The sequence below is a fragment of the Rattus norvegicus genome, chromosome 15 (genome assembly GCF_036323735.1).
Source record: "Rattus norvegicus strain BN/NHsdMcwi chromosome 15, GRCr8, whole genome shotgun sequence".
NCBI classification, from domain to species: domain Eukaryota; kingdom Metazoa; phylum Chordata; class Mammalia; order Rodentia; family Muridae; genus Rattus; species Rattus norvegicus.
Window position 1 is genome coordinate 13,052,466 of NC_086033.1, and position 13,887 is coordinate 13,066,352.

At 36.8% G+C, this 13,887-nt stretch overlaps 1 protein-coding gene across 9 annotated transcripts in view; it reads right to left on the reverse strand.

Annotated features, from left to right (window-relative positions):
- Slc4a7 (solute carrier family 4 member 7) overlaps positions 1 to 13,887 on the reverse strand; it is a 79,632-nt gene that overhangs the window by 36,612 nt on the left and 29,133 nt on the right. For 4 of the 9 annotated variants that reach the window (NM_001270861.2, NM_058211.3, XM_039092960.2 and 1 more), the window contains exons 5-10: positions 13,263 to 13,423; positions 11,694 to 11,882; positions 8,757 to 9,125; positions 5,337 to 5,452; positions 3,134 to 3,291; positions 1,666 to 1,753 (exon numbers count right to left, since the gene is read on the reverse strand). In NM_001270861.2, the coding sequence (NP_001257790.1) occupies positions 1,666 to 1,753; positions 3,134 to 3,291; positions 5,337 to 5,452; positions 8,757 to 9,125; positions 11,694 to 11,882; positions 13,263 to 13,423 (1,081 nt within the window). The remainder of the gene's footprint in view (positions 1 to 1,665; positions 1,754 to 3,133; positions 3,292 to 5,336; positions 5,453 to 8,756; positions 9,126 to 11,693; positions 11,883 to 13,262; positions 13,424 to 13,887) is intronic. The other 5 variants (XM_039092959.2, NM_001413732.1, XM_063273919.1 and 2 more) reach the window with 3 other exon arrangements.

Below are 13,887 nucleotides of genomic sequence, written 5' to 3' on the forward strand. Positions count from 1 at the left end.
CACACACACACACACACACACAAAGACATAAGTTCTCATCAGCAATAGGCACCCACCCGCCCGGCAATACTTAGCCCATTATTAGTATTAACAGATCAATCAGTAACACTCAAAGAAAACGATGCATTAATACAAAGAAAACACGTTTCATAAGTTAACGACAATTTGTTACAAGTTAATTCATAACAATAATGTCAGGTCATTTTATTTATGTCATTAAAGTGTTATTTATCCTGAATGAATGATTCTGAACAACGAAGTAATTGTGTTTAACAAGTATTTACTGGTTACCTAAGACTTGCTAGGTGCAATGTTGTATGTGACAAAAAAAAAAAAAAAAAAAAAAAAAAAAAAAAAAAAAAGAAAAGAAAACAAAAACAATGCAGTCTTTCCAGGCAGAATAGTGAGTTAAGTAATTGCCCAGAATGACAAGCTTCCAAGAGGAACAAACATTCAAAAAACAACAATAAAAAAAAAAAAACAAAACAAAAAAAAAAAAAGTTAAGCAAAGTGCAGAATAGAAAGCTGATAGAAAAATAGGCAGCCAAGAAATGTTGCAGAAAAGACTGATAACCCTGACAATTGAATACAAAGGCAGGAGAATTGGTGTGAATTTGAGTATAGTCTGGGCTAAACAGCAAAACTTTATAAAAACAAAAACAAAACAGAGGTGATATCTGAGGAGAAATCATGCCACAGGTAGAGAGGGTAGGGCGGATGGTAAAAGGAGTCACAGTTGTAGCAAATAGGAGCATAAATAGCAAAACTTATCCAAGAAACAGAAAGAAGACAGCTATTGCCAGAGCAAAGTGAGCAGGGTAGGCAGTATCAGGATGCAAGCAAGCAGAAGAGGCAAGGTCCTCTGCCAAAACTAGGAAAGGGTTTGGATCTGAACTTCAAGCAAATGTGATGGACAGTTCATGCCTTTACCCAGCACGTGAGAGGCTAAGCTAGGAAGAATGACAAGAGATAGGCCAGCCTGGGCTACATAGTCAGTTTGAGGCATGCTTGGGTTATGTAGAAACCCCAACTCAAAAAAAAAAAAAAAAAAAAATCCAGATATTAGACCCACATGAACATGTTATTATCAATATAGATAAAAAATTAGTAAATCACTTGAATTACAAGAGAAAAGGTCAGATAGAGTCTAAACCTAAAAATAGCAGTGACTAGAAGCTAACACAGATCAGATTCAGATATCCAGGGTTTCTGATGCCCTGGGCAGATAGATGCATTGCAATGTCTGGCAAGAATTACTGGAAACTTCTCACAAAGAAACAGAAGTCCTGATCACTAAAGAAGTTACAGCCAAACATGACATCCCCAAACCAAAAGAGAAGTAAGGAGACACAGTGAAGTTCCAAGGAAAGCCCAAAGAAACAACATTCTGAAATTTTAGGACCATAATGTAGCTTATAAACAAATTTCAAAATTTCAATGCAAACAATGAGGTAAAAATACAAGAACAGCAGCAAAATAGGTTAAAAACTACCGATTCCTTAGAATAGGTCTTAAACCTCAACAAAGGCCTGTTGAAGGAAGAGTGAATATGAAATAAAATAGCACAGACATCAAAGATAATTTTATAAGCTTTACTGTGAGAGAATGGACTATAATTGCATATTTACTGTCTAGCTCAAAGGAATTTGACTGTAGTTTAATTACCTCATCTGTCATTAGAGTTGCTATGGATCTGCCAATTTCATGGTACTGTGGAGCCTTTCCTGCTGGGCCCAGTAACAGAAACAAAAACCTAAGAAAAGATTAAAATATGTGGATTTTAAAATAAGCAACATATATACACAAATCCAGAAACTTTAAAAATTATTTTAATATAAACATAGAAACAACACTCAGACCTTTGCAAACACCCACAGATGCTAATAGAATAATGTTAACTCTATTTAAAACAGATCTTAACTGAGTGTGGTGGGCAAGCCTGCTATCCTAGCACTTGGAAAGCAGAGGCAAAGAAGATCTGAGTTAAAGGGCATCCTCAGCTGAGGCTACAGGAAATCTTATTTCAAAGCCTAAAACAAAATAAGCAAAAATCAGATCATGAAACTGCAAAAGGCATTCATAATTTATTTCTTTCCCAGATTCCTTTGTGTAAAACAGTTACTAAAGAAGTGGGTTTTTTCATAAAAATTTCTATCTTTTATATCCTTCTAGATTATACAACTAACTCTGGTCTGAAGTGACAAAAACAAGCAAAGCTATAACAATCTTATGGGTCTGACTAGGTCACCCAGGCTGACATCACACTCTTCAGTCAGCCTCTTGCTTGCTGGACTTACAAGTTAGCAGTACCTCACTGTTTCCACACTAATTCCTCTTTGAGAAAAGAGTCACGTATCCCAGAAAGACCTAAGCTTACTGTGTAGGCAGGGGTAACCATGAACTCTGCCTCCACTGCCCCTTCAGCCCCAAGTGATAGGATTGCAGGTGTGTCTGACCACACCCAGTTTATGTAGTGCTGGGAATCAAACCCAGAGCTTCGTGCACACTATGCAATCTGCCAGCTGAGCCACCTCCCTTATCCCACACTGATTTCTTGAAAGTAAGCACCTGTCAAATCAAATAGTTCAGAATATACACACAAAAAAATTCTGCACTCTGAAACTTTTCTGGATCAAAGCCTTAACACTAAATATGACATTTAGTCAAGTAACCTTTCTGAGTGGAAAAATAATTTCTATCTTCAACATCAAACCTGTTACTTTTTAATATTAAATAAAAGTACTTAATTGTATCCATGTTAACACTACAATAGCAGATGTTAATATTTTAACTGTTTTTGTATGCTAGCATATAAAACAATGGGTTTCATCATTACTTCTTCATTCTTATGTAAAATATTAATATTCTTATCTGAGTATGCATCCTCCTGCTTTATGAAAATTGACATATGAAGTAATCAAATCATTCTCTTCATTTATCAACACTGTATCATCAGTGAAAATGAAATTTAAAAAAGGCATAAAATAGGTACATTTCTGTCAATTTCCTATTAATTCTTAATATCTTACTGAATCAGTCAATGAGAAAACATTATCAACTCAATCTCTTAGTGCTTCTATTGTTCCAGCCAGTGGATTCACATGAACAGTCATGAAGATGAACTGCTTTTTACCTAGTGGGCACAGGGACCTCAGTCAACCCTGAGAGGAGAACTGCAGGAGCCAGTCTCACAAATGCAATGATAGGTCTCTCCAAGAAATCCACCTCTCCTACCAAAACATTGGATGCCTCAGCTCCTGTAGGAATTTTCCTCATGAAATTCATGTCAACCTATTGATAAATAATTTGTAAATATGATTACATAGAAATAAAAGAATGATTTTAACACTACTACTGGCAATCAAAACATGAGATCTAAAAGATAAATACACACCAGAATTCCCACAGATATAAAGAATGGAGTAGACAAATACAGAAAAATGCAAGCAAAACTCACCATCCATTGTTTGAACTACTACAACCTTTATTACTTTAGAGCTCTATATTACCAAACATAAACTTGAAATTTTTTCAATGAATAATTATTCATTAAAAAATGGTGAGGACATACAGTGCACAAACTAACCACGGCTCATGAAGTGAAATTATACACAGTGCTACAACATATTCATCTCATGATTTTCTATCATTCAGAACTTTTGTTTCATGTCTTTAGAAATCCTCATTTAAAATAACTATCATTTCCTGTAATTTTCCTTAAATGGAAAAAATGTTATTCGCAATAAAAATCTACAGCCTTGATTGATGAGATGGGACAATGTGTACGGGAGACTCAGCTGCCTGTGTATAATTACAAAAGGTTACAAACATGACACCAGAGTAGGTGAGGCTCTCATCCATACACAGGCTCACACAAGCTACTGAACAACCACTAAGGAGACTACTATTAAAAGATAAAACCAGCACTTACAGCGGGCCTCTTGAGTCCCACACCCAGTGTGCCACAACTACAGTGCCAGGAGGCAGACTCCTGCCCAACAAGAGACAGGGAGGGTACACAAGAATAGGCCACGTAAAAAAGTAAAACTGTGACAGAGGAACAAAATCAACCACAGCTGCCCTGCCCAGAGATTTATACGATGCAAATTACAGTAATTTTCTTATTCACCAACACAGAATAAACTCCAGTTTAGCTAGGAAAACTTTCTGATGATCTGAAACAGCACCAGTGAAAGCAAGGGATAGTAGAAGGGACAGCTGTGACAGCCTCTGTTTTTGACAAGGTTTTGCTATTTAGTAGTATTTAGCCATTTCGGGTAATCTGGAGCTCACTTTGTGACTTGAAATCCTCTTGCTTTGGCCTTCAGATAACGAGGATTACAGGCATATGCTGGCATGCCCACATGAACACATTCGGAATAGTCAAAATTCCTACTGGCAAGTTGTCTATAATGTGAGAGTACAAACCTCCACAGAGCTATAACACAAGTCATGTCAACTTTTTTTCAGTGGTGTGTGTGTGATTTGTGGACAGATTGTAAAACAGAATAAAAAGCTTTAAAAAGCTAGATCCTGTTTGGCATTTAAAACAAAGCCTTAGAAATAAGATGTATAAACATTAGTGTTAAGCAGGGTAGTGGTAAAGTATGCCTTTAATCCCAGCATTTGGGAGGCAGAGGCAGGAAGATCACAACATTTGAGGCCAGCCTGGTCTACACAGTGAGTTCCAGGACAACAACAACAACAAAGTTAATATTGCATGAGTTAACAGTCGATGTACATAAAAGTACACTACCTGCCCCAACCACTAGAAAGTAGTCTTGAAACTCAGCTGTCACTTATGCTTAGTGCTCTGTTTTGGTCTTAATAAGGGGTTTTTGATTGTTTGTTTGTTTTGTGTGGTATTTTTTAATTTTTCTTTCAATGAAACAATAAATTCACAGCTTTTTGCTATTGCTGTTGTTGCTGAATTCATGCCTTTTTTTTAATCGATCCATGCTTCCCAGGGGCATTCCGAAACATGCTAACACCATGAGTTAGTGGACCTGGGATGCAGTGCAGTCCAGGAAGAAGGCTCTGTTAGTGCTGCATGCCACTCCCACAAAACCTCTTCAAAATGATTCGAGTGTCCTGGTACTGATAAACAGACACATAAAAGTGTCACACTATTTACAGTGTTCTCTTCTCAACTGCTGGGACTGTAAGCATGTAGTTATCCAAACACTTGGGGCCCATCCACAACACCTCACAAGCACGCCACGCAAGTGTATGTGCATCCGTCTACTGAACAGTTACTAGGAGCAATGGCAGCAAAGCAACACGTTACCAGTTACTCCTCAGTAGAAAAGCTAAAGGAAGTTTAGTTCCTGAGTTACCTTGCTAAAGTCAACAGTACTATTTTCTCTGCTTCCTCCACTTCCGTTACCTTTCACTTCACCACTTTTACTACTGTCCAGGTTTCCAGGAGCAGACTGTGGAGAAGCCAAAATCCCTGTATTTAAAAAAAAAACACACAACCAAATCAGTAAGGAGAAAACCCTGTAGCCTGATTCTGCTCATATCCTTAAAGCGATGGTTGATTATGAAGCAAAGGTGAGAGGTTAAAACGTGCCAGACATTAGCCTCACACTAGCAACGTGAATTAGAACACATGAACAGGATGAAGTTATGTATTTTAATTTATAAGCATTATACTAGAATGTACACAGTAGCCTTTAGAAACGTGAGTCAGTATGGAACTACCAAAGATTTGAGCTAAGTCCAGAGTCTTATCGCTCCAAATATGTCTAGATAATACACTTTGATATCCATAGCCCATGTAATTGAATGGAACTCAGTGAGGCCTGGCTACATCTAGGATGCTCATATCAATACTGTATGAATCTGACAAATTCTTAGTGCAATTCAGAGAATGTAAGAGCTATATGTAATCTTTCTTGATCATAAGCGTCCTCAAGAATTTTGATTTTCTTTAATAGTACGTCTAATTTCTACTGTCAGTCTTCCTAAGAAATCTAAGTAAAAGACCATAAACAAGTCTTCCAAGTACAAAGGTTAAAAGTACATAATCAATGGAATTTGGCTAAATAACTTCATCACTTGTAGCCATGTGCTCAACTAATTCAGTCTCTATGGTTCAGCAAGCCTATAAATTAGTGTATACATGGCATGGTTATTGTCTGAATGATTTATGATGCATGTTCACTTCAGCTGACAGTCAACAGCAGCACTTCATGGTAAGACAGCTTAAAAGCATCATCCACACTAACTATCTTGACCACAAAGAGCTCTATAAAAAGCTCAAATCTCAAAAAACTTAAAATCTAAGTTGCATCACATAAATTTCTAACATTAAACACATCTCATTTTTCTTCAAAGATAAAAGACCTTCTAGTCCAAGAATATAAACTAATCAATGTTTCAAACACTAGAAATTTTAAAGGGAAGAGACTGCAATATAATACAACCTACTTGTGTACAGAAATTCAGTTAATGTTTATTAGTATCAGTTCTTTGTCATAATTAGTATCACTTCTACAATTTCAAGCTTTTCAGATGTACTTGATATATTCAAGCATGTTTATTCTTATAGAACAGAGCAATTATAACTACTGAATATAAAATTAAGACATTCAGGTTCAACTCTGGGCAAAGTCCTCTGTGATATTTACTTCTGTGCAACAAACTGGGGTATCATTGTAAATGAAAAGCCTTCATATAAAAGCCCTGCACTTAATTTAAGCATGTAGATAATTCTCTAGACAAATTAAACAATTCTGAAATAGAAGGTACTTCCTAAAATAAATATTTTTTGAAATTGTTGACTTAACATGAAAAGTATATTAAGATTCCTTGTGTTTGACCTTTTGCCTTTATGTTTTAAGAATAGTGTTTCTTCCTTGCCCAAAAAGGCTGAGAGAAATTAACCTTACTGGTGGCTTCAAAATGTTCCCACACGAGAAAAATCAAGAAGCACTTTATTAAAACTCTGGTGACAACTGTGACTGAGTCCTAGGCACTGGTACTGAGTACTAGTACTCTGGTACTGACTGTTCTACATCTGCATTCTACAGATAATTAAAACAAAAACAATGCAGCTTTTAGTAGAACTCAGCCATCAGATTTGAGAGCTAAGAACAAGGAAATTTGTGAGGGTGGGGGTGTGTTTGCAAAGTCGATAGGAAAAGGAAGAAAAAATAAAGTTCAGTTGAAACTGCTTGGTCATCTTCAACCTGTCCCTTTTTCAAAATGGCAGGTGCATGTTAAGAACATGCCAAGCACAGTGGCACTATCCTATCAACACTAACACTTGGAAGGTAGAGACAAAAGGATTAGAAGCTCAAAGCTAGCCTCAGCTACACAAGACCTTGCTCTCAGAAAAGAAATTTTCTGAAAAAGTATTCTACCAAGATTCTCTTTCCAACTCAGCTACGTTAAAGCTGTCTTAATTAGGAAAGTCTTCTGGCTACTAGTTCAAGTTCCCATGATTAGGAATCAAGGTAGTCAGCGGGAATTGAAGCTTCCTATCACTGCATAGTCCTCCTCTATATATCAGGTTCTAGGACTCCTACTAGAAATGGCTGAATGGGGGTTGGGGATTTAGCTCAGTGGTACAGTGCTTGCCTAGCAAGCGCAAGGCCCTGGGTTCGGTCCCCAGCTCCGAAAAAAAAGAAAAAAGAAAAAAAAAAAAGAAATGGCTGAATGTTCTACGAGCAAATGGCAGTTAAGGAAGAAGTAATGATGGCCGATCCTGTGAGTTCCCTTCAGTAACATTGGCCTTTACTTTCAGAAATCCATCCATTTTCATTTCATCTATTCAGAAAAGCTGATACATCTTGTTATAAAAACTCATGGTATTAAAAAAAATGTGTACCTAAATTTTCAATTAACAAAAAATTTTACCTTAAAAGTTTTCTTTTTTAAGATTCTACGTGGGGGGGGAGAGGTGTGTATGTGTGTGTGTGTGTGTGTGTGTGTGTGTGTGTGTGTGTGTGTGTGTGTGTTGTGAGCATGTTCATGAGTGGTCTGAGGAGGCCAGCAGAGGGCATCACATTCTGGGGAGCTGGAGTTACAGGCACCATGAGACATTCGACAAGTGTGATAAAAATCAAATTCAGGCACTCTGCAAGAGCAATATGAAGTCTTAACCATAGTGATCTCTGCAGCCTCATAAATAAGTTTTGTAATCTACTTACAAAAATATAACCTATACTCACCATAAGTATAGAGCCTACAGTTCTGAAAAACATGAGGGAAAACTTGGACTAACACCATCATAAATAAAAAACTAAAGTCTGTTCAAAAATACTTTAACTCCTCTTTAAATAAAGATTCCATGCAATTATAAGAGAATTTCAATCTTCTCAGAGAGAGAATGGGAAAATGAACATGGCATATTAGGAAGGTAAAGATGTTCTACTCTTTAAAGAAAAGCATCAAACAAATGAAAAGGACTTCTTCATTACCATTATGTGCTTCTTCACCTTACAAGTGGACAAGAAAAGCCACACTTCTAAAGTGCATATCAAAAAATGGTTCCTAAAGCACTCAAATATCATGACCTCTAAAATTCCAATGGGAAAAAATATATAAGGGCTTGATTTTCTGTGTAGTATTTTTACAACCTAAGTTTAATAAATGTATCCTTTTCTGTAATACTGTAAAGAACAAAACATGCAGAAGTCAATCATAAGCATTCTCTACATATGCTGCTCAAGCTATGTGCTGACAGGCATTCTCAGTGCAAGTGACCCAGAGGCAGAAAGCACCACACGTGGAGGACTCTGGACAGTTGCCTGGAGTGAAGTCAGTATTTTCCTCATTCTTCTGCTCTTGGCCTTTCAGTGCTTCTATGTCTTCCTCAGGCGGATGAATTACTACTCTGGGAATATCATCCCTGTCAGGTGACACCAGTACTTCTGGGGCCTGAGGCTGAGTCTGTTGGGAACTTCTGGAGGTCAGGCGACTTAAGCTGGGGCTGGAAGGAGGACTGTTCTGGGGGGTGGGTACTGGGGTGGTACACCTTGAGCCTGCAGGGGTGCCAGCTCTTGAAGAAGGAAGAAGATGACTGAGAAGAAGGGATAAAGGCGATTCTCCTCTCAAGGAAAGGTTTGAGGCAGACAGACCTGTTCGCAAAGAATGGCGGGAGGCTGACAGGCCTTCCCCTAAGATAAAACAAATAAGTAAAAAATGATGCTCATTGCATTAAGCAACAGAGAACACAAAACTCAAACCACAAATTACAAGCTTCAAATTCCTCTGTGAGGTTAGCAGATCAGTCAGATGGTTACTTGTAACATCACTGAAAAGCTGTTAAACTGTAATCACTTCCCTGGCTGAATGGGTATTTTAAAACATATTCTTCTTAAGTTGTCCCAATATCTATAGATCATTCTCTCTCAAAGAGCCTACATTAGCATTACCTAGTAAATAACTTAAAACTGGTATTGTCTGTGACAGGGACTGGCCAGTGCTCTTAAGTAAAGTTTAAAAATGAACAACAAATCATAGGAATTATTTTTAAGAGAATTAAACCCAGTTGTGGTGAAACTCTTAGTTCAAGGCTAATTTTATAAAACAAATTTCAAGTCAGCCCGGATTACACAGTGAGGCTCTGTCTTTTTTTTTTAAAACAAAAGTGAGAGAGACAGAGAATTAGGACACCAAGTTTTAAGTCAGTATTCCAAAGCACACCGTCTTGCTTCTACCATAGTACATCCAGTTATACACAAGTATACACAATCGATGAGTTAGCTAACTAAAAACATTTAGCAAGAGCAATAAGAAATAAGTCTGAATTTATTTCCAAAGCATAGGAATGTTTATACTTAAAACACCTGGTACTACTTGCAAGTGTGGCATAAAAGAGAATCACTCTTTCTCCTGTAGCTTTTTAAAATAAAATAGTAGCTGCATAAGAAATGAAACAATCTCTTAAACCTACATAATCAAAGCTACACGGTCAGAAGAGTCAAAAATAATAAAGATAAGTGTAATAAACCCATTATTTGTTTGGTAACTAAAATAAGTTAATGGAGACAACTGTTAATACATAAATAACTAATATTTAGTTTTTAAGATACATGCAAAAAAGGTGTTTACGTTATAATTATAATGCAATGAAATTAACATAACATTGCATTCAGAAACAGTTATTGTGTTATAATGAAAAAAATTAAACCCAGAGAGAATAAAGAGAAAAGACTGCATAAAGGAATAAAAGTTTATTAGAGTCCTTCAGGTAAATGAAGGCACTTCAGCAAAGTGAAGAACGCAATAAAAGAAGGAAACCAGAACTATCCCATGTATAACTTCTTTCTAAATTAAACCTACGTCATAGGTTTACTTAAATGTACGACGTCATAATTTTAAAAAAATTAAGACTCTTTAATGACAAAATTAAATGTTACATTGAGCTACAAACAATGGCTGACGTCAACCCCTGACATGTTAAGGCCTTATGCATATGGCTGATAACTTAGACAACTATGTAACAGCCATTCAGGGACAGAAAGAGGAGAAAGCTACTGTGTCCCAGGCCCCACTTGGTCTGCTGTAATGACAGCAGTTAGAAGCAGTAAGGACTCTCAGAAGCATCTGCATCTGGGCTTTCTAGTTTTTATTACCCAGTTCCATTTTAAGAGCCAAGAGAGAACCAGACTGCCGTACTCCTACTTTAGAAAAAAATAAAGCAAGGCAAATGCTCAATGTGAATCAGTTCTACGAACAGACAGCTGGCTGGCTAAAGTGCAGGAGGAATGGAGAGGTGGCTCATCAGTTAAGACTCGTCGCTCTTCCAATGGAACTGGGTTCGTCTCCAGCACCTATGTGGTAAGTCACAACCATCCTTAGCTCCAGTTCCAGGGGATCCATGGCCCTCTTCCAATTTCTCATTCCCATGCACACATACATATTTGCAGGCAAAACATATACACAAACAATGTAAAAGTAAAGTTTAAAAATCAAAAACACTATCTCCTAGTCCTACATAACCTGCTATCTTCCTCCAAGGGGAAAGCAGAACTGAGTCTAACCTCTGGGTTTGACCCATTCTCAATGGACTGAAAAATACCATTTGTATAAGACAGGCCTATCACGAAAACTTTCCACAAAGCACATAAATATCTGAAACCACTTCTTAAAACACTTGTTTATGATTAGTACTTTTAGCATATTAAGGAGGAAAAAAATCATCAAGAAAAAAATCTGATACAGGCATAAAGTTCAAACTCAGTATTTAGAATTAAAAACATTAAAATTACAGATCATAGTTTATGCCTTTTAAATAACTGCACAAGAAACCTCAAATCAAAATTAAATAAAAAAAAGCAAATGTGATTTAGGGTAAGGGATAGAAATTGTATTAATAGATTACTTAAGAAAAGTGTATGTCATTTTAGTGACAGTGAATGCTTTCTTCTCATCCAGGGGCTTTCTTTCTCACACTGGTCTTGTTTGTAGGAGCCTATAATTCTAGCAACTAGGAGACCAAGGAAGTAAACTCAAATTCAAGGCCAACATAAGATACACAGTTTCAGGCCAGCCCATGTCAGATAATGAGTCTGTCTCAAAGAAACAAAAACAAACAAAAGAAACACTTAAGAAATGATAATTTTGGATTAAAAACAATAACAGTGTGGAAATACCACTTTTCTTGCAACACATATTAAGTGTAACAGGCTGGAATGCCATAGAGAAGTGTTAGCAAAACTGGACACCACAACTGATCTCACCATTCCTTTCAAGCAAGTGAGGGTCAGAATGTTTCTTGCCTATATCTGCAAAGGATCGAACGAGGGGAATCCGACTTGTAAACCTTTTCTCATTTTGATGATGATGTCTCTTCAGAAGAGCTTCTCGAACATTCTCCCTTATGGAGTCATCTAGCTGGCCAGACGCTATCATGTTGTCTAACACCATATCTAGTCAATGAAAAAAAAATCAGTTATTTTTTCTATATGAACACTATGAAAGCATATGCATAAAGCTGAATACAAACATTATCCATCCAACAAGAAATAATAAACGAGACTCTTATTTTACTAAGTAATGTATTTTAAAGAGGCTGCTTTCCTATATAGACATAGCAAATTCTAATTAAAAAAATGAAACAGAAATAGTAAATTCTACTTAGCTAAATATTCAATGGCCCAGGCTTCTAAAGATCTACAAATGTCTGTTGTGCTAGGAGCAGGGCAGTGAAGTGACAGCAGTGATAGCTCTCACTCTGCCGGAAGCACAGAACCAATGAGGACTAAATCCCTGACACAGTAAACTCTGTCAGGGAATAAAAGGAGTGGGAGAACAAGAGGCCTGATGCCCATGCCCTTCTGGGAACCAATATGGTCAGGACACTATCCTCAATGCACTGTATAAATACATACAAAGGTTTAAAAGTAATGTATTTATTTTACGTACACACGCCTACTCCTGGGAATATATGGATGTGCACCCTGTGATTGCAGAGTCTGCAGAAATTTGAAGGGCGTGCCCTATCCCCTAGAACTGGAGTTACAGCCGTGAGCTGCTATGTGAGCACTGGTCCTCTGATCCACCACAGGTATGAACATTTCAAAAACTAAGTAACAACATTCCTTTTTAGAAATAAAATAAAGTTCTAATTGTGACAACTATAAAATGAAACAGGGACTCATCTGTCTATAACTCTAACTCAATTTTTTAGTCATTCATACACAAATGGGATGTAACAATTCAAAGATCTCTAACACAGTCAAATCTAACTAATAAAATTCAAATGATTTATAGCTCACAAATTACAGTTAAGTTTTTGGGTTTCTTAATAAACCAAAAGACTCAATCTGCTGTTCTTCTGTGGGAGCAATCTGCACTGACGACATAGTATTTGGTTTACAGCAAACATGATGTTGTTACTGAGCCACTGTAGACAAAAGTCATTAAATGATTACAACTCTTTTTCCACTTTTCCAACTCTAACTCCTTAGAATCCTTCAAGTCTCTTGTTTGTTCCCACTGCTGTATTTAATACCAGCCTTACTACCTCACACAACTCCAAAGAAATAGCTGGACTTCTTGCTTCTATTACCATCCCATTGCAGAGTAACCCAGGAATATTCCCAAAGTGCACGTCAGAGTCACTCCTTTCCCAACTTAATCACCATGCTTCCCACATAAAATCAAGGTTTCAGGCCAGTAAGTCAAGAGTGACCTTAACCTGTCCCTTTTTTGGGGGAAGGGGGAAAATGAGCTTAAGCCTGAGCCTAAATAACATCTAATTTTATTTAATTATATTAAGTGTTAAAAAAGTCAGTTTCTAGCATAACCTGCTATTTCATCCAGAGTGCTTGCTCTCATATCCAGCATGACTGTTCCATTTAGGATACAACTCCTCAGCTCAAAGAGACTGTGCAAAGACAGAGTGGCCACATACGGTTTACTCCATCGGTCACCACCATCCTCAACATCCTCTTCGAACTTCAGCCACCTAAATAAATAATATAGAGAAACCAAAAAGCCATGGACAGTTCATTTGTTTATTTTAATGCCATCAACATAAACTTGATTTTTAAAAAGAAAAACAAGGGGAAAAAAACAAATTACTACCAGAACAAAATAGTGCTTCAAATACATTTCCACAAATTGGGCCAATGGTTTATACTGTTTGTAGCCATTAAAACCTGATACCTACAACACAAGAGAAGCCTAAGGTTTAACAAAATGTAAACAAGTCATCACAATTTGACCCTTTGTGTGATAAACAAAATTGATACTTAAAAAAAATAAGGTCACAAAACAAAAGTACATCATTTCATATCTTTATGTAAGATAGTAACTTCAAATTTGTTTAAAGCAATCTGACTATCACTATTGTAACCCCTCTTATAACATATTAAATGAGAAGATTCAAGGACGTAAATTGAAAGCAAAAAAAAAAAAAAAAAAGTCAGG